This window comes from Pseudophryne corroboree, chromosome 2 (assembly GCF_028390025.1).
Source record: "Pseudophryne corroboree isolate aPseCor3 chromosome 2, aPseCor3.hap2, whole genome shotgun sequence".
Taxonomy (NCBI): Eukaryota; Metazoa; Chordata; class Amphibia; order Anura; family Myobatrachidae; genus Pseudophryne; species Pseudophryne corroboree.
In genome coordinates, this window is record NC_086445.1 from 224,597,865 (window position 1) to 224,615,892 (window position 18,028).

Consider the following 18,028-nt stretch of genomic DNA (forward strand, 5'->3'; position numbering starts at 1 on the left):
CTCTACAGAGTTTCTCTAGAAAAGACTTTCTGTTAGGTTTATTATTTCCATGGAGCACTGCTGGCAACAGGCTCCCTGCTTCGTGGGACTGAGGGGAGAGAAGCAGACCTACTTCTGTGAGTTAAAGGCTCTGCTTCTTAGGCTACTGGACACCATTAGCTCCATAGGGTCTGATCACTTGGTATAGCCTAGCTGCTCGTTCCCGGAGCCGCGCCGCCGTCCCCCTCACAGAGCCAGAAGAGAGAAGCCGGGTGAGTAACCGAAGCAAAGAAGACTTCAGTGAATGCGGCAGAAGACATCAGTCTCGGAGGTACCGCGCAGCGGTCGCGCTATTGCTCCTACACACCAACGGCACTACTTGGGTGCAGGGCGCAGGGGGGGGGGGGGGGGCGCCCTGGGCAGCAATAAGACCTCCAATCAGCCTGGCAATAGTACATACAGTGCATAGGCACTGTATACTAACCCCCGCCAGTATAAAAAATAGCGGGACATAAGCGCGCCGTTACGGGGGCGGGGCTTGGTTCTCCCAGCTCTAATCGGCGCCATTTTATCTCCACAGTGAGCTGCATGAGACGCTGGCCCTGACCACCTCCACTTCTGTGACAAGTAACAGGGTTCAAAGGGGGGGGGATCAGAGCAAAATTAGTGTTAATTATTATTAAAAGCGTTGTCAGGTCAAGGGCATTTTTATATATGTGCTTTCCGACTGGGATAGGCGCTGGGTGTGAGCTGGCAAACTCCCTCTGTGTTTCTCTAATCTGCTTATTGTGGGTCTGTCCCCTATAGCCCAGTGTGATAGTGGTGTCGGTACGACTGTGTCGACATGTCTGAGGCTGAAGGCTCTTCCCAGGAGGAGGCTGGAGTAGAGACAGAACAGTGTGGGGGAGTGATTCTGTCGGCACCACCGACTGCTGATTGGGTAAATATGTTGAGTGCCTTGAAAGCAAATGTTGCTTCATTAAATAAGAGATTGGATAAATCTGAGGCTCAGAACCAAACATGGAGACAATCCATGGAAGATGCTTTATCCCAAACGCAGGCTCCCTCAGGGTCACAGAAACGTCCGTTTACCCAAATAGCAGACATTGATACCGACACGGATTCGGATTCCAGTGTCGACTATGGTGATGCCAGGTTGAATCCTAAACTGGCTAAGAGCATTCAGTACATGATTGTGGCAATAAAAGAAGTGTTACATATCACTGAAGACCCTGCTGTTCCTGAGACAAGGGTCTGTATGTTTAAAGGAAAGAAAGCTCCGGTAACATTTCCTCCCTCTCATGCACTGAACACTCTTTTTGAAAAGTCTTGGGAAGTTCCTGACAAAAAGTTGCTGATTCCCAAGAGAATTATTATGGCATACCCGTTTCCATCTGAGGATAGGAAAAGGTGGGAGTAGACCCCCAATGTGGAGAAGGCTCTAGCACGGCTGTCCAAGAAGGTGGCGCTTCCGTCCCATGACACGGCGGCCCTAAAAGATCCTGCGGATTGTAAGCAGGAAACTACTTTGAAATCTATTTATGTCACTACGGGTCCACTGCTCAGACCTGCAGTGGCATCAGCATGGGTGAGTAGTGCAATTGAGAAGTGGGCAGATAACTTATTATCTGACTAGGACACCCTGGATAGGGATAGCGTTCTTTTGACCCTGGGTCATATCAGGGACGCTGCAGTCTATCTAAGGGAGGCTGCGAGAGATATTGGCCTCTTGGGATCAAGGGCCAATGCCATGGCAATCTCGGCTAGGAGAGCATTATGGACTCATCAATGGAATGGTGATGCTGACTCTAAGAGGACTATGGAGGCGCTGCCGTATAAAGGTGGTGTTTTGTTTGGTGAGGACCTTGCGGACCTGGTATCTACAGCTACCGCGGGTAAGTCGTCTTTTCTACCTTTTGTCCCTCCACAGCAAAAGAAAACGCCTCAGTATCCGATGCAGTCCTTTCGGTCTAGTAAATTAAAAAAAGGACGAGGGTCCTCCTTCCTTGCTGCTAGAGGTAAGGGAAGGGGAAAAAGATCACCGGCTGTGGCAAGCTCCCAGGAGCAGAAGTCCTTCCCGGCTTCTGCCAAGTCCACCGCATGACGCTTGGGCTCCGCTGCGGGAGTCCGCATCGGTGGGGGCGCGTCTTCAACTCTTCAGTCTGGTCTGGGCTCACTCAGGCCTGGATCCTTGGGTGCTGGAAATTGTGGACCAAGGATACAAACTGGAGTGTCAAGTCGTGCCCCCCCCCCCCCCACCGATTTTTCAAATCGGCCTTGCCAGCTTCTCCTCCGGAAAGGGAGCTGGTGTGCGCTGCAATACAAAAGCTGTGTCAACAGCAAGTCATTGTCGCGGTACCCCCGTCACATCGGGGAGAGGTGTTTTATTCAAGTCTGTTCGTGGTCCCGAAGCCGGATGTCTCGGTCAGACCGATTCTGAATTTAAAATCCCTCAATCTATATTTGAAAAGATTCAAATTCAAGATGGAATCTCTCCGAGCAGTGATTTCCAGTCTGGAAGAGGGGGATTTTATGGTGTCGGTCGACCTAAAGGATGCTTACCTACTTGTCCCCATATATCCTCCACATCAGGCTTACCTGAGGTTTGCGGTTCAGGATTGTCATTGCCAATTTCAGACGTTGCCGTTTGGTCTTTCCACGGCCCCGAGTCCCATACTTGGATGATCTCCTGATAAAGGCGAGATCAAAGGAGCGGTTATTAAAAAATGTTGCACTCTCCCTGACAGTTCTGCAACAACATGGTTGGCTCCTTTATTTGCCAAAGTCACAGTTGATTCCGACAATACGGCTGTCGTTCTTGGGCATGATTCTGGACACGGAACTGCAGAGAATTTTTCTCCCGATGGAAAAAGCTCTGGAAATACAGAACATGGTCAAGGGGATTCTGAAACCGGCAAGGGTGTCGATTCATCAATGCACTCGGGTGCTGGGGAAGATGGTGGCGGCCTACGAGGCCATCCCGTTTGGCAAGTTCCATGCCAGGGTTTTTCAGTGGGACCTGTTGGACAAGTGGTCCGGGTCTCACCTACACATGCACCGGAAGATAAGCCTGTCTCCCAGGGCCAGGATTTCTCTCCTGTGGTGGCTCCAAAGTTCTCACCTTCTAGAGGTAAAGCAGGTTCGGGATCCAAAATTGGATCCTAGTAACCATGGATGCAAGTCTCCGAGGTTGGGGAGCAGTCACACAGGGACCAAATTTCCAGGGAAAATGGTCAAGCCAGGAGGCTTGTCTGCACATAAACATTCTGGAATTAAGGGCCATCTACAACGGCCTTCTACAAGCAGAATATCTTCTTCGCGGCCTGCCCGTCCTGATTCAGTCGGACAACATAACAGCGGTGGCGCACATAAACCGCCAGGGTGGAATAAGGAGCAGAGCGGCGATGGCGGAGGCCACAAAAGTACTTCGCTTGGCAGAAAAACAGGCAAACGCTCTGTCGGCAGTCTTCATTCCAGGCGTGGACTACTGGGAAGCAGACTTCCTCAGCAGACACGATCTCCATCCAGGAGAGTGGGGTCTTCATCAAGAGGTCTTTGCAGAAGTGACAAGTCGTTGGGGAATTCCTCAAATAGACATGATGGCGTCTCGCCTCAACAAGAAACTTCAGACATGTTGTTCCAGGTCGAGGGACCCTCAAGCAGTAGCAGTGGACGCCCTGGTGACACCGAGGGTGTATCTGTCGGTCTATGTGTTCCCTCCACTTCCACTCATCCCAAAGGTGATACAGATCATAAGAAGAACAAGGGTTCAGGTGATACTCGTTCCAGATTGGCCACGGAGGGCCTGGTATCCAGATCTTCAGGAATTACTCATAGAAGATCCCTGGACTCTTCCTCTAAGAGAGGATCTGTTACAGCAGGGGCCTGTGCGTGTTCCAAGACTTACCGCGGTTGCGTTTGACAGCGTGGCGGTTGAATGCAAAATCCTAGCGTGTAAGGGTATTCCCGGTGAGGTCATCCCCACTCTACTGAAAGCTAGGAAGGAGGTAACGGCGAAGCATTACCACCGTATTTGGAGAAAATGTGTGTCTTGGTGTGAATCCAAGAAGGCTCCAACGGAATAATTTCAGCTGGGTAGATTTCTCCATTTTTTACAAGCAGGTGTGGATGTGGGCCTGAAGTTAGGCTCCATTAAAGTGCAGATTTCGGCCTTATCAATTTTCTTTCAAAGGGAATTGGCCTCAATTCCGGAGGTACAGACTTTTGTGAGAGGCGTGCTGCACATCCAACCTCCATTTGTGCCCCCAGTGGCACCATGGGACCTTAACGTGGTGTTACAGTTCCTTATGTCACATTGGTTTGAACCTTTACAAACGGTTGAGTTGAAATTTCTCACTTGGAAAGTGGTCATGCTATTGGCCTTGGAGTCCGCAAGGCGGGTGTCGGAATTGGCGGCTTTGTCTCACAAAAGCCCCTATTTGATTTTCCACAAGGATAGAACGGAGTTGAGAACTCGTCAACAATTTTTACCAAAGGTGGTTCACCTGAAACAACCTATTGTGGTACCTGTGGCTACTAAAGCCTTGGCTGATTCAAAGTCTCTCGATGTGGTCAGAGCTTTGAAAATTTATGTTGCCAGAATGGCTCGTATTAGGAAAACGGAGGCTCTGTTTGTCCTGTACGCTTCCAACAAGATTGGGGCTCCTGCTTCTAAGCAGACTATTGCACGCTGGATCTGTAGTGTGATTCGACATGCTCATTCTACGGCTGGATTGCCGTTACCGAAATCAGTGAAGGCCCATTCTACCAGGGAGGTGGGCTCATCTTGGGCGGCTGCCTGGGAGTCTTGGCGCTGCAACTTTGCCGAGCAGCTACTTGATCGGGTTCAAACACTTTTGCAAAATTCTACAAGTTTGATACCCTGGCTGATGAGGACCTCATGTTTGCTCAATCGGTGCTGCAGAGTTTTCCGCACTCTCCCGCCCGGTTTGGAGCTTTGGTATAGACCCCATGGTCCTTTTGGAGTCCCCAGCATCCTCTAGGACGAAGGAGAAAATAGGATTTTAATACCTACCGGTAAATCCTTTTTTCTTAGTCCGTAGAGGATGCTGGACGCCCGTCCCAGTGCGGACTCTATCTGCAGTACTTGTTCGTGGTTATTGCTTTTGTTACACAAAGGTTGTGTTTTGGTTTCAATCAGCCTGTTGCTGATTTTTTGGTTCATGCTGTTAACTGGTTTTAGTTCAATGCCATGTTGTACGGTGTGTTGTGGTGTGAGCTGGTATGTGTCTCACCCTTGGTTAGCAAAAATCCTTTTCCTCGAAATGTTAGTATCCCTGGGCACAGTTCCTATAACTGGAGTCTGGAGGAGGGACATAGAGGGAGGAGCCAGTTCACACCCATTTAAAGTCTTAAAGTGCCCATGTCTCCTGCGGATCCCGTCTATACCCCCATGGTCCTTTTTGGAGTCCCCAGCATCCTCTGCGGACTAAGAGAAAAGGATTTACCGGTAGGTATTAAAATCCTATTTTAACATCTGTGCTGAGCCACGGATATTGTTACATTTTGGACCATTAGGGTGCCTTAAAGACTGCGTTTGTGAACCTCTGTTACCGTATAGAACTGGCATGGGAAAGATATATTGGTTTTGGTAACAGCTAGAGTAGTCTACACAAAATGTCACTGAGCCTAGTCTTTAACAGAAATGGCTGATACAGAGAACAGATCTGAGGTTTTTTTTTTGTGTACTTACAGATTCTAGTCAGGAGTACACAGACTCTACTGGAATAGACGTACATGAATTTTTAGTGAACACACTGAAGAATAACCCAAGGTAATGTGTATGTATGTGTGTGTGCGTATATGTGTGCATATGTATGTGTGTGTGTGTGTGTGTATATATATATATATATATATATATATATATATATATATATATATATATATATATATATATAATAATCTCCGTGAGTGTGTATAATATATGTATTCATACATTCTGTGTACAGATCACTTGCGAATTTTGTTAGTCTTGTGAGATTGCGGTTTGAGGTTTTCCTTCTCCCACCTGTAAATTTCACCCAGTAGCCTTCACAAACATATTTGGAAATAATCCAGACTTTTAAAGCTTGAAGGTAAAATGCACAGATAAACCTTACTATGACATTTAAAATAATAATTAAAAAACATTAGCATAATACACATACTGTACCAGAGCACTCATACAATGGCTATAAGGCCGCCGCTGCCTGTTTTCCTAGCAAACACTCTTAATAGGTCTTTACTGACTTTGCATGTACCAGTGGTCCCCAAACTCTATCATCAAGGTACCCTAACAGGCCATATTTTAAGGCTTGTCCGGATGCCTTGAGAACAGAGTTTGGGAACCACTGGCATATACCCTTATTATCTAGATCAACTTTGTTCTCTACATATCTCCATCAGTGGCTTTATGCAGATCCATAGACAAGACTTTTACAGGCTGAAAGGTCTGATCTACATAGAAATGATGAATCCATTGTTTCACTATAATTTCTAATTTCTGCAGCGGGGTACACTGTGTTCCACAGGGAATACATCGTCGTGTAGAGTTGGATCTTGATCCAGAGGCACCAACAGGCTAAAGCTTTGACTGTTCCCAGGATGCATTGCATGGCCTCCTCTATAATAGAGATGTGCACCGGAAATTTTTTGGGTTTTGGATTCGGTTCCGCGGCCTTGTTTTGGATTCGGACGCGTTTTGCCAAAACCTCCCTGAAATTTTTTTGTCGGATTCGGGTGTGTTTTGGATTCGGGTGTTTTTTACAAAAAACCCTCAAAAACAGCTTAAATCATAGAATTTGGGGGTCATTTTGATCCCATAGTATTATTAACCTCAATAACCATAATTTCCACTCATTTCCAGTCTATTCTGAACACCTCACAATATTATTTTTAGTCCTAAAATTTGCACCGATGTCGCTGGATGGCTAAGCTAAGCGACACAAGTGGCCGACACAAACACCTGGCCCATCTAGGAGTGGCACTGCAGTGTCAGACAGGATGGCACTTAAAAAAAATAGTCCCCAAACAGCACATGATGCAGAGAAAAAAAGAGGCGCAATGAGGTAGCCGTGTGACTAAGCTAAGCGACCCAAGTGGCCGACACAAACACCTGGCCCATCTAGGAGTGGCACTGCAGTTTTCTTGCGAGAGGATGAGTGCTTCTATCCTCATGTGAAGCTGAACCACTAGCCATGAACATAGGCCAGGGCCTCAGCCGTTCCTTGCCACTCCGTGTCGTAAATGGCATATTGGCAAGTTTACGCTTCTCATCAGACGCTTTAAATTTTGATTTTTGGGTCATTTTACTGAACTTTTGTTTCTTGGATTTTACATGCTCTCTACTATGACATTGGGCATCGGCCTTGGCAGACGACGTTGATGGCATTTCATCGTCTCGGCCATGACTAGAGGCAGCAGCTTCAGCACGAGGTGGAAGTGGATCTTGATCTTTCCCTATTTTAACCTCCACATATTTGTTCTCCATTTTTTAATGTGTGGAATTATATGCCAGTATCAATAGCAATGGCCTACTGCTATATATACTGCGCACAACTGAAATGCACCACAGGTATGGATGGATAGTATACTTGACGACACAGAGGTAGGTAGAGCAGTGGCCTTCCGTACCGTACTGCTATATATACTGGTGGTCACTGTCAGCAAACTGCAAAACTAAAATGCACCACAGGTATAGAATCTAGATGGATAGTATACTTGACGACACAGAGGTAGGTAGAGCAGTGGCCTTCCGTACCGTACTGCTATATATACTGGTGGTCACTGTCAGCAAACTGCAAAACTAAAATGCACCACAGGTATAGAATCTAGATGGATAGTATACTTGACGACACAGAGGTAGGTAGAGCAGTGGCCTTCCGTACCGTACTGCTATATATACTGGTGGTCACTGTCGGCAAACTGCAAAACTAAAATGCACCACAGGTATAGAATCTAGATGGATAGTATACTTGACGACACAGAGGTAGGTAGAGCAGTGGCCTTCCGTACCGTACTGCTATATATACTGGTGGTCACTGTCGGCAAACTGCAAAACTAAAATGCACCACAGGTATAGAATCTAGATGGATAGTATACTTGACGACACAGAGGTAGGTAGAGCAGTGGCCTTCCGTACCGTACTGCTATATATACTGGTGGTCACTGTCAGCAAACTGCAAAACTAAAATGCACCACAGGTATAGAATCTTGATGGATAGTATACTTGACGACACAGAGGTAGGTAGAGCAGTGGCCTTCCGTACCGTACTGCTATATATACTGGTGGTCACTGTCAGCAAAACTCTGCACTGTACTCCTCCTATATAATACTGGTGGTCCCCAGTCCCCACAATAAAGCAGTGTGAGCACAGATATATGCAGCACACTGAGCACAGATATGGAGCGTTTTTCAGGCAGAGAACGAATAAAACTGGTTGTCACTGATCAGCAAAACTCTGCACTGTACTCCTCCTATATAATACAGCTGCTCCCCAGTCCCCACAATTAAGCAATAAGCACAAATATTTGCAGCAACATTAATAAACGGAGAGGACGCCAGCCACGTCCTCTCCCTAACATTTCCAATGCACGAGTGAAAATGGCGGCGACGCGCGGCTCCTTATATAGAATCCGAATCTCGCGAGAATCCGACAGCGGGATGATGACGTTCGGGCGCTCTCAGATTAACCGAGCCATACGGGAGAATCCGAGTATGCCTCGGACCCGTGTAAAATGGGTGAAGTTCGGGGGGGTTCGGTTTCCGAGGAACCGAACCCGCTCATCACTACTCTATAACCCCGCCTCTGGACACTGGAGCTCAGTTTGTAAGTTGGTGTCTGCATAGCAGGTCACTTAACAGGGGGGGCTGCGCTAGTCAGCCCTGAAAAGAGCTTTTTAGAAGACTTCAAGGGCTACAGCACTTTTTATGTCATTATGACATGCTGTGCTGCGGCTCTGCATCACCTCCCCAGCAGCGCTGTATACTCCCGCGGCCGGTTCCTGGTTACTTTCAGCAGAGGCGCATCGGTCCACAGGCACACTACCGCTGAAGCACTCCACGATCGCGTGGCTGCACATCAGGGAGGAGGTAAGAGCGTCCCCCAGGTGGGACCCGCCGGTAAATCGCGTTCTGGTCGCAGTCCCAGGAGACGGACCTCGCCGCTGCGTGGACACTGTACTGCACAGGAAACCCACTTTATCCGCCAGGGCAGGGAGCACAGGTCGGATTTTAAAAAAATCAGTTTTTACATAGGCTCCGCAGTACCCGGCGGTGAGGACCAGCATAGGGGATAAGGCGCTGACCTGTAGCCCGTCCCCCTGTTCCGGGCGCCATCTACTTCTGGTGTTCCCGCCCTGGAGCTACATTTCACTCTCTCTCACTCCCTGGCAGAGATTTAGGCGCCATCTTCTACAAGTAGCTGCGTCTTGTCTCCGGGACTGCAGGGCTAAGTCTCCTTCTGTAAATCCGCCTGCTTGCTCAGCGCTGTGATTATACAGTCACTTAAGTACAGTATTCTACATGTCATTTTAAGACGGTGTTAGTTAAGAACAAGTGTCTCTCTATCGGAATATAAAGTACAAGTATTGTGATATCTATCCAGTCTATGACTGTGCATTGATATATATATAGACATATCTATTTACTAGTCCATTGCAGTTTTATTGTTAAAATAATTTCTGCTTTGTAATACCATTGTGACTGTGTGTGCCTGCATCTGCTATATGGATTTCACTCTGTGTATCCCAGCTATAGCTATCACTGTATTCTGTACCCAGAGAGTCTAGATGCGTCACGGTCTCATATATAGTGCTACACAGTATATACTGTTTAGTGTGTGTTACAGTGTATTTCAGTCACCTCATACAGCTTTAATTCTCTCTTTGTGTCCTGTATTTACTATCACATAAATCAGGGGGTTATTTGCAGGTATTGTATTTGTCTGGCTTTATTGTACTGTTACGCTCTACGGCTACATTCACTATAATGTCTGCACACAGGGCTGGAAATCCGCGGATGCGTCTGCATCATGCAGTGCTTGCACCAAGAATTTACCTGATGGTTTGTGTACTGGGTGTCATACATCTCCCAGTCAGCCCGCAGCTCCTGTTGCCTATCAGGAGCCACCTTGGGCAGCTTTCTCAAGTATGCTGAATACACTTGTGACACGTCTTACGCCCCCTGTGGGACCTCCTGTGCCATTGCAGCCACATATTGTCCCTGTAGTTAATCTGCCCTGGGCGGACACTCTGTCGACCCAGATACAACAATTAAATCAATCTTTAGTGAGACAGAAGTCTACCCCACGTCCCTCTGGGGTCAAGGGGTCATCTAAGTGGACCGCTTCCTCCTCACAATCCACTAATATTTCAGATAATTCTTCTGATGAGGATGGGTAATATACTGATACGTCAGACACTGATACAGTTGTTTCTGACAAGGAACCTACAACTCAGGTTGATGATCCTGACCTAGTGGAGGCTATTGAGCTGATTCTATAAATTGATGAGATCGAGCCCACTACTGCGTCTAAGAAACCTGATACGTTCAAACATCTTACGCTAAAGTAGTCTTACCACATTCTGACCATTTAATCGACATACGTCAGGCGTCTATCCTGGCTCGACGAATTCTGTGGTTGTGGATCTGGACTCCAAAAAGACCTTGGAGGTGCTCCCTTTTAAGGGAGGCATCCTATTTGGGGAAGATCTGAAAAAGACTGACTTGGCAACTACCAAGTACTAATCCTTCTGCTCTGAAGACTAAAAGTACCACTTTCCGTTCCTTTCGACCTCCAGGGAAAGCAAAAGGTCAGGCGTACCCGAGACAGGCTCGTGCTTCCAAAACCACTAAGCCCAATCATAAACAATCCTGGGCCTCCTGTCAGCCTGCTTCCAAACAAGACAAGCCTGCTGCATGACGGGGCGGGCCTCCCCCAGAGGGATCCCAGGGGGTGGGAGGCCGACTTCTGCAGTTCACCCAGGCCTGGTACCTCTGTCCCAGAGAAGCAGGGGATATTATTCGACCCTGTTTCTAGTACCGAAACCAAATGGGTTCTTCTGGCCTTTACTCAACCTCAAATCACTGTACAAATTTGTGAGACATGTCCAAGTTCCATATGGAAACGCTGCGCTCGATTGTACTGGCCATGGAACCCGGAGATTATATGGTATCCCTGGACATACAGGATGCTTACCTGCATATACCTATTGCCATATCGCATCAGCAATATCTGCGACTTGCTATTGGCAACCTACATTATCAATTCTGAGCTCTGCCATTTGGACTGGCCACGGCCCCTCAGATCTTCACAAAGGCCATGGCAGTGATGACTGCCATTCTCTGCCCTCAGGGAATCAGGATCCTGCTGTATCTGGACGACTTGCTGATCCTGGCGAACTCCCAAGATGTTCTCCTCAGTCATCTGGAACAGACGGTCCAATTCCTACAAGCCCACGGGTGGCTCATCAACTGGAAAAAGTCCTCGCTGGTCCCTGCTCGGAGCATGGTGCACCTGGGGGCACTGCTGGACACACACAACCAAAGATTGTTTCTGTCTCAAGAGAAAGTCCTGAAATGTCAGGACAGGATCAGATACTTCCTCTCTGGCCCAAGAGTGTCGATACACTCGGCGATGCAAGTACTAGGCCTCATGGTGTTGGCTTTCAACATGGTACAGTATGCCCAATTTCATTCCCGCCGCCTTCAGAGATTAATCCTTTCCAAGTGAGACGTCCTGCCTCATCGGATCAGGTCTCAATTGATCTCCTTGACTCCGGAGGTTCGTCTGTCACTGAGCTGGGGGCTACAGGACCAACAGTTGAGCAGGGGCCGTCCCTTCTGGATCCCCAACTGGGTTCTACTGATTAGACGCCAGTCTGTGGGGATGGGGTGCGGTGTTGGAGCAACACTCTTTTCAGGGTCAGTGGACGAAGGAGGAATCTCTCCTCCCGATAAACATTCTGGAATTGACACTAGCCCACCACGGTGGTGTACATAAATGAGGGTGGCACCCGAAGCAGCAAAGCACTGTTGGAAGTGTCAAAGATTCTTCGTTGGACAGAACGCCATGTGCCAGCAATATCGACAGTGTTCATTCCAGGGGTCCTAAACTGGGAAGCGGACTTCCTCAGTTGTCAGGACGTACACGCCGGAGAGTGGAGCCTGCATCCGGAGGTCTTTCAACTCCTTGTGGACCAGTGGGGACTACTAGATGTAGACCTGATGGCGTCTCGACACAATCACAAGGTTCCGCTCTTCGGAGCAAGGACAAGGGATCCTCAAGCAGCGTTCGTGGACGCACTGGCAATTCCATGGAACTTTCGGCTGCCATACGTGTTCCCTCCGGTGTCGCTTCTGCCCAGGGTGATAAGGAAGTTCAAGCAAGAAGGAGGAATACTACTTCTAATCGCTCTGGCGTGGCCCAGACGGCATTGGTTCTCAGACCTGCAGGGTCTATCGATCGAGCGTCCTCTTCCACTTCCTCAATGCCCAGACCTCCTCGTTCAGGGCCCTTGTGTCTACCCGGACCTGGCTAGAATAGCTTTGACGGCGTTGCTCTTGAATCTTCACTCCTGAGGGGGCCAAAAGATTCTCGGAGGCGGTTATCCAAACTATGCTAAAGGCCCGCAAACCGGCTTCTGCACGGATTTATTACAGGGTCTGGAATTCTTACTTCACCTGGTGTGCTGCTAAGAATTACAATGCATACAATTTCAGAACTTCCAGACATTTGGCTTTTCTGCAACAAGGCCTAGACTTAGTCCTTCATCTGGCCTCCCTCAAAGGTTCATATTTCTGCCTTGTTGGTGTGGTTTCAGAGGAAGATTGCCGCTATTCCTGATGTTCATACTTTAACTCAAGGCGTTTTTACGGATTCAGCCTCCTTTTGTCCCTCCTGTGGCTCCATGGGATCTGTCTGTTGTCTTGAATGCCCTACAAGAGTCTCCATTTGAACCTCTTGAGTCTGTGGACCTTAAATATCTTACGCTTAAGGTCGTTTTTCTGCTGGCTATTTCCTTTGCTAGGAGGGTGTCAGACTAGGCGCTTTGTCTTGTCGTCCACCCTTTCTGATTTTTCACCGTGACGGGTCAGTTCTCAGAACTCGTCCCGGTTATCTACCCAAGGTGGTGTCCTTTTTCCATCTAAACCAAGAGATTGTGGTTCCGGCTTTTATCTCTTCTGGTTTGTCCTCCAAAGAGCAGTCTTTGGATGTGGCACGGGCTCTCCGTATTTACGTGGAAAGGACTGTCTTTCTCGGGAGGTCCGATACCCGTTTTGAACTTTTTGGTTTTCACAAACGTGGCTGGCCTGCGAATAAGCAAACCTTGGACAGATGTATTAGAATGGTGATTGCACAAGCATATGCACATACTGGTCTTCCAGCTCCTGCTGCTATCAAAGCCCATTCTACTCGATCTGTTGGACCTTTTCGGGCGGCCCGCCAAGGCGCGTCCGCTGAACAGTTGTGCAAGGCGTCTACGTGGTACTCAGTGAACACGGTCATTGTGTTTTATGCCATTGATACTACCGCTTCCTTTGGATGCCGGGTTCTTGTGCCCGCTATGGTGCATCCCCTCCCATGAGGAACTGCTTTAGGACATCCCCGATGTATTCCCTGTGGAACACGGTGTACCCCGCTGCAGAAAAGGAGATTTATGGTAGACTTACCATAGTTAAATCTCTTTCTGCAAGGTACACTGGTTTCCACAGGTCGCCCACCCTGACGCACTTAGCTTCTTTGAGTTTTTATGGCATTAGCCGCTAGTCTCTTCTCCTGTCATGAGAATGTGGTTCTATGTGACGAACATCTGTCTTCTCTTTTACCTGCTACTGCATTGGACTGGTTAACGAAACTGAGCTCCAGTGTCCAGAGGCGGGGTTATAGAGGAGGCGGTGCAGTGCATCCTGGGAATAGTCAAAGCTTTTGCCTGTTGGTGCCTCTGGATCAAGAACTAACTCTACACCCCGATGTATTCCCTGTGGAACCTAGTGTACCTTGCAGAAAGATTTAACTATGGTAAGTCTGCCATAAGTCTCCTTTTTAAATAGTTTGATAGAGTTTGCATATACATTTGTAAATTGTAGTTCTAGTTCAGTAAGTACAGTGTGTGTCCTGGTTAGTGGTGCTCTATGTACTGTAGATCACTATTTGTCAGCCTGTTTTCAGATCTCGCAAATAGTTGTTTTTCTTCTCACACATGTTCCAATGTATTCTATAATATTAGTGTAGGTAAATACTTTGGCAGAGCCAGTGATTAGCATAATTGTTCCCATGAGAAAAACATGGCCTGTTGGTGAGGCCTGAGGGCCATTCTGACAATTACTGTAGTTCTTCAGATCTGGTAATCAGCATGGTGTTCCATTAGAACATTTGCATGTTGCCAACAATCTGGTAAAATATACAAAAGCCCAGCTAAAGAACCATTAGTGTTTGATAAGGTCTCCCAGGCACTTTGTGTTCGATCTCTGACCAGGAGTAGTAGAGTGTAATACTGTAAGTTAGTACTACAGTTACTCGTTTCACCCTGAGATTAGTCATATGACCCTAGCTATTGGCATGTTTAAGAATTGTGGTCATGTGTACAATCTTATAGTGAGTACTGGGAGTTCTTCTGGTTGGCTGTTCATTCTTTCCTCTGTATCTTGATGTTTTGGTGAGCTGATGATGATGGCTTATTGACTCCTGCAACATATTTTGAGAAGTCATATAACACAATTTGGCTGCCATTGATTCCACTTTCTACTGCTGTGGCTGAAAGGGATGTGACCTGCTGGGTGTGTCAGAAGTTGACAAATTGTCTCATTGGTAGCTATTTGACGCTCTCTGAACATAAGAACTAATGCTCAGTATGCACTTGTGTAGTAGGGCAGCAACAGCACACATTTAAAGAGTGCCTCCTCTGTGTTCCACTACTACACATGTTTTTCCCCAATATTCTCTCAGCACATTTACTTTTAGGGTTCTAGCGGTGGAAGGTAAGAGAAAGTCGATCACCGTGCATATCTCTCTAAGAGTACTGGTTGTAAGGGTTACCCCTATTGCTTGGCCTGATAATCCATTAACGTTACATTTAAAACTACTTGTGTAACTGTCTGGGAAGTTAGTAACTCAAAGTTTCATTCCCCTAGGGACAGAATGATGCTGCTAAAATTAGAACAAGAAATCCTTGAATTTATTAATGACAATAGGTAAGTGTGAAGCCAAGATCCTTGTCACCACGGATATGGCTAGAAGCATAATTTAAATAAACAAGCAGCAACCTGCATATGTTTAGCATGTGATGTAGTGTTAATCTCTGAAGTTGATATATATTTATTGCTTGACCTAGAAAAGTAGACATCAAAAGTATGTTGAAAGCAATAGGTATGGATGTTTGTGTAGCATTACAGTATATATGAATGCAGTAAATCTCATGTGAGGGCACTGCCATAGCACTGATTTCTGATTCCCCTCCATCTTCAGCAATCAGTTTAAGAAGTTTCCACAGATGACCTCTTACCACAGAATGCTTTTACACCGCGCTGCTGCCTATTTCGGCATGGATCACAACGTAGACCAAACTGGCAAAGCCGTGATCATCAATAAAACCAGTAACACACGAATGTAAGTAGCATACTGTACACTTCAACTTGAAATTTTTTATATTATTGTAAACCCGGGGCATAGACCCCCATAAAAAAAAACTTTTGAGGATCCACACTGCCATTCTAAAATAAAAGGCAAACCAGTGCTTCACGGCGCATGTGCCAGCCTACACACATACTCCGAACAGCAGAGCAGGAAGACTTTGCTACCATGGTGTCACCATCATTCCATCCGACAGCAGTACTGTAGTTCTTCCATTACTGTGCCCATTAATTATCTGTTAGTCACTACCCCATTCAACTACAGCGTTCTGAATTCTCTCTTGGCTCTTTTGTCGGATTCAGTCATGGTTTTAGATTTTTAGGGGTCGATTCAATTGGTATTTAGATGGGGATAATTAATGGACATAGGCGCCCACATTCTTGCTCACAGCCTCCTTAGGCGGTGAGTAGAAATGTGAGAAACCTCTGCCTTTTGGCATTTTATCTGACGTCCTAGTGGATGCTGGGAACTCCGTAAGGACCATGGGGAATAGCGGGCTCCGAAGGAGGCTGGGCACTCTAGAAAGATCTTAGACTACCTGGTGTGCACTGGCTCCTCCCACTATGACCCTCCTCCAAGCCTCAGTTAGATTTCGTGCCCTGCCGAGGTTGGATGCACACTAGGGGCTCTCCTGAGCTCTTAGAAAGAAATAGACTTAGGTTTTTTTATTTTCAGTGAGACCTGCTGGCAACAGGCTCACTGCAGCGAGGGACTAAGGGGAGAAGAAGCGAACTCGCCTGCTTGCAGCCGGATTGGGCTTCTTAGGCTACTGGACACCATTAGCTCCAGAGGGATCGACCGCAGGCCCAGTCCTTGGTGTTCGGTCCCGGAGCCGCGCCGCCGTCCCCCTTACAGAGCCAGAAGCAAGAAGATGGTCCGGAAAATCGGCGGCATGAAGACTCAGTCTTCACCAAGGTAGCGCACAGCACTGCAGCTGTGCGCCATTGCTCCTCTCACACACTTCACACTCCGGTCACTGAGGGTGCAGGGCGCTGGGGGGGGGGGCGCCCTGAGGCAGCAATAAAAACACCTTGGCTGGCAAAAATACCTCAATATATAGCCCCAGGGGCTATATATGAGGTAAATACCCTGCCAGATTCCATAAAAAAGCGGGAGAATAGGCCGCGGAAAAGGGGCGGAGCTATCTCCCTCAAGCACACTGGCGCCATTTTCCCTCACAGCTCCGTTGGAGGGAAGCTCCCTAGCTCTCCCCTGCAGTTTACAACACAGAAAAGGGTTAAAAAAGAGAGGGGGGGCATTTAATTTAGGCGCAGTATACATTATATAAAAAAAAGCAGCTATAGGGGACATAACTCAGTTAGTCCCTGCATTACATAGCGCTCTGGTGTGTGCTGGCATACTCTCACTCTGTCCACCCAAAGGGCTTTTGTGGGTCCTGTCCTCGTTTAGAGCATTCCCTGTGTGTCTGCGGTGTGTCGGTACGGCTGTGTCGACATGTTGAATGAGGAGGCTTATATGGTGACGGAGCAGAGGCCGATATATGTGATGTAGCCCCCTGTGGGGCCGACACCAGAGTGGATGGATAGGTAAAAGGTATTAACCGACAGTGTCAACTCCTTACATAAAAGGATGGATGATGTAACAGCTGTGGGACAGCCGGCTTCTCAGCCCGCGCCTGCCCAGGCGTCTCAAAGGCCATCAGGGGCTCAAAAACGCCCGCTCTCTCAGATGGCAGACACAGATGTCGACACGGAGTCTGACTCCAGTGTCGACAAGGTTGAGACATATCCACTAGGAACATCCGTGACTTGATCCCGGCAATAAAAAATGTGTTACACATTTCTGACATTAACCCAAGCACCTCTATAAATGGGTTTTTAGGTTTGGGGAGAAAAAACAGGCAGTGTTTTGTTCCCCCATCAGATGAATAAATGAAGTGTGTGAAAAGCGTGGGTTCCCCCGTTTAGAAACTGGTAATTTCTAAAAAGTTACTGATGGCGTACCCTTTCCCGCCAGGAGGATAAGTTACGCTGGGAGATATCCCCTAGGGTGGATAAGGCGCTCACACGGTTGTCAAAAAAGGTGGCACTGCCGTTTTAGGAACGGCCACTTTGAAGGTACCTGTTGATAAAAGACAGGAGGATATCCTGAAGTCTGTATTTACACACTCAGGTACTAGATGGAGACCTGCAGATCGTGCTGCTGCAGCGTGGTCGGTGACCCTGTCAAACATGAGAACATATTAAAGACGTCGTCTTATATATGAGGGATGCACAGAGGGATATTTTGCCGGCTGGCATCCAAAATGAATGTAATGTCCATTCTGTCAGGAGGGTATTAGAGACCTGTCACGGGACAGGTGATGCTGACTTTAAAAGGATTCTGCCTTATAAGGGTGAGGAATTATTTGGGGATGGTCTCTGGGACCTCGTATCCACAGCTGGGAAGAAATATTT

General features: G+C 47.5%; 1 protein-coding gene across 5 annotated transcripts in view; it reads left to right on the top strand.

The window, feature by feature from the left end:
- The window catches only part of R3HDM2 (R3H domain containing 2), a 271,661-nt gene that overhangs the window by 187,840 nt on the left and 65,793 nt on the right, over positions 1-18,028 (top strand). For all 5 annotated transcript variants that reach the window (XR_010210174.1, XM_063952418.1, XM_063952421.1 and 2 more), the window contains exons 6-8: positions 5,695-5,773; positions 15,113-15,172; positions 15,447-15,587. Coding sequence is in view for 4 of the 5 variants with exons in the window: in XM_063952418.1 (XP_063808488.1) it covers positions 5,695-5,773; positions 15,113-15,172; positions 15,447-15,587 (280 nt within the window). In the remaining variant the exon portion in view is untranslated. The remainder of the gene's footprint in view (positions 1-5,694; positions 5,774-15,112; positions 15,173-15,446; positions 15,588-18,028) is intronic.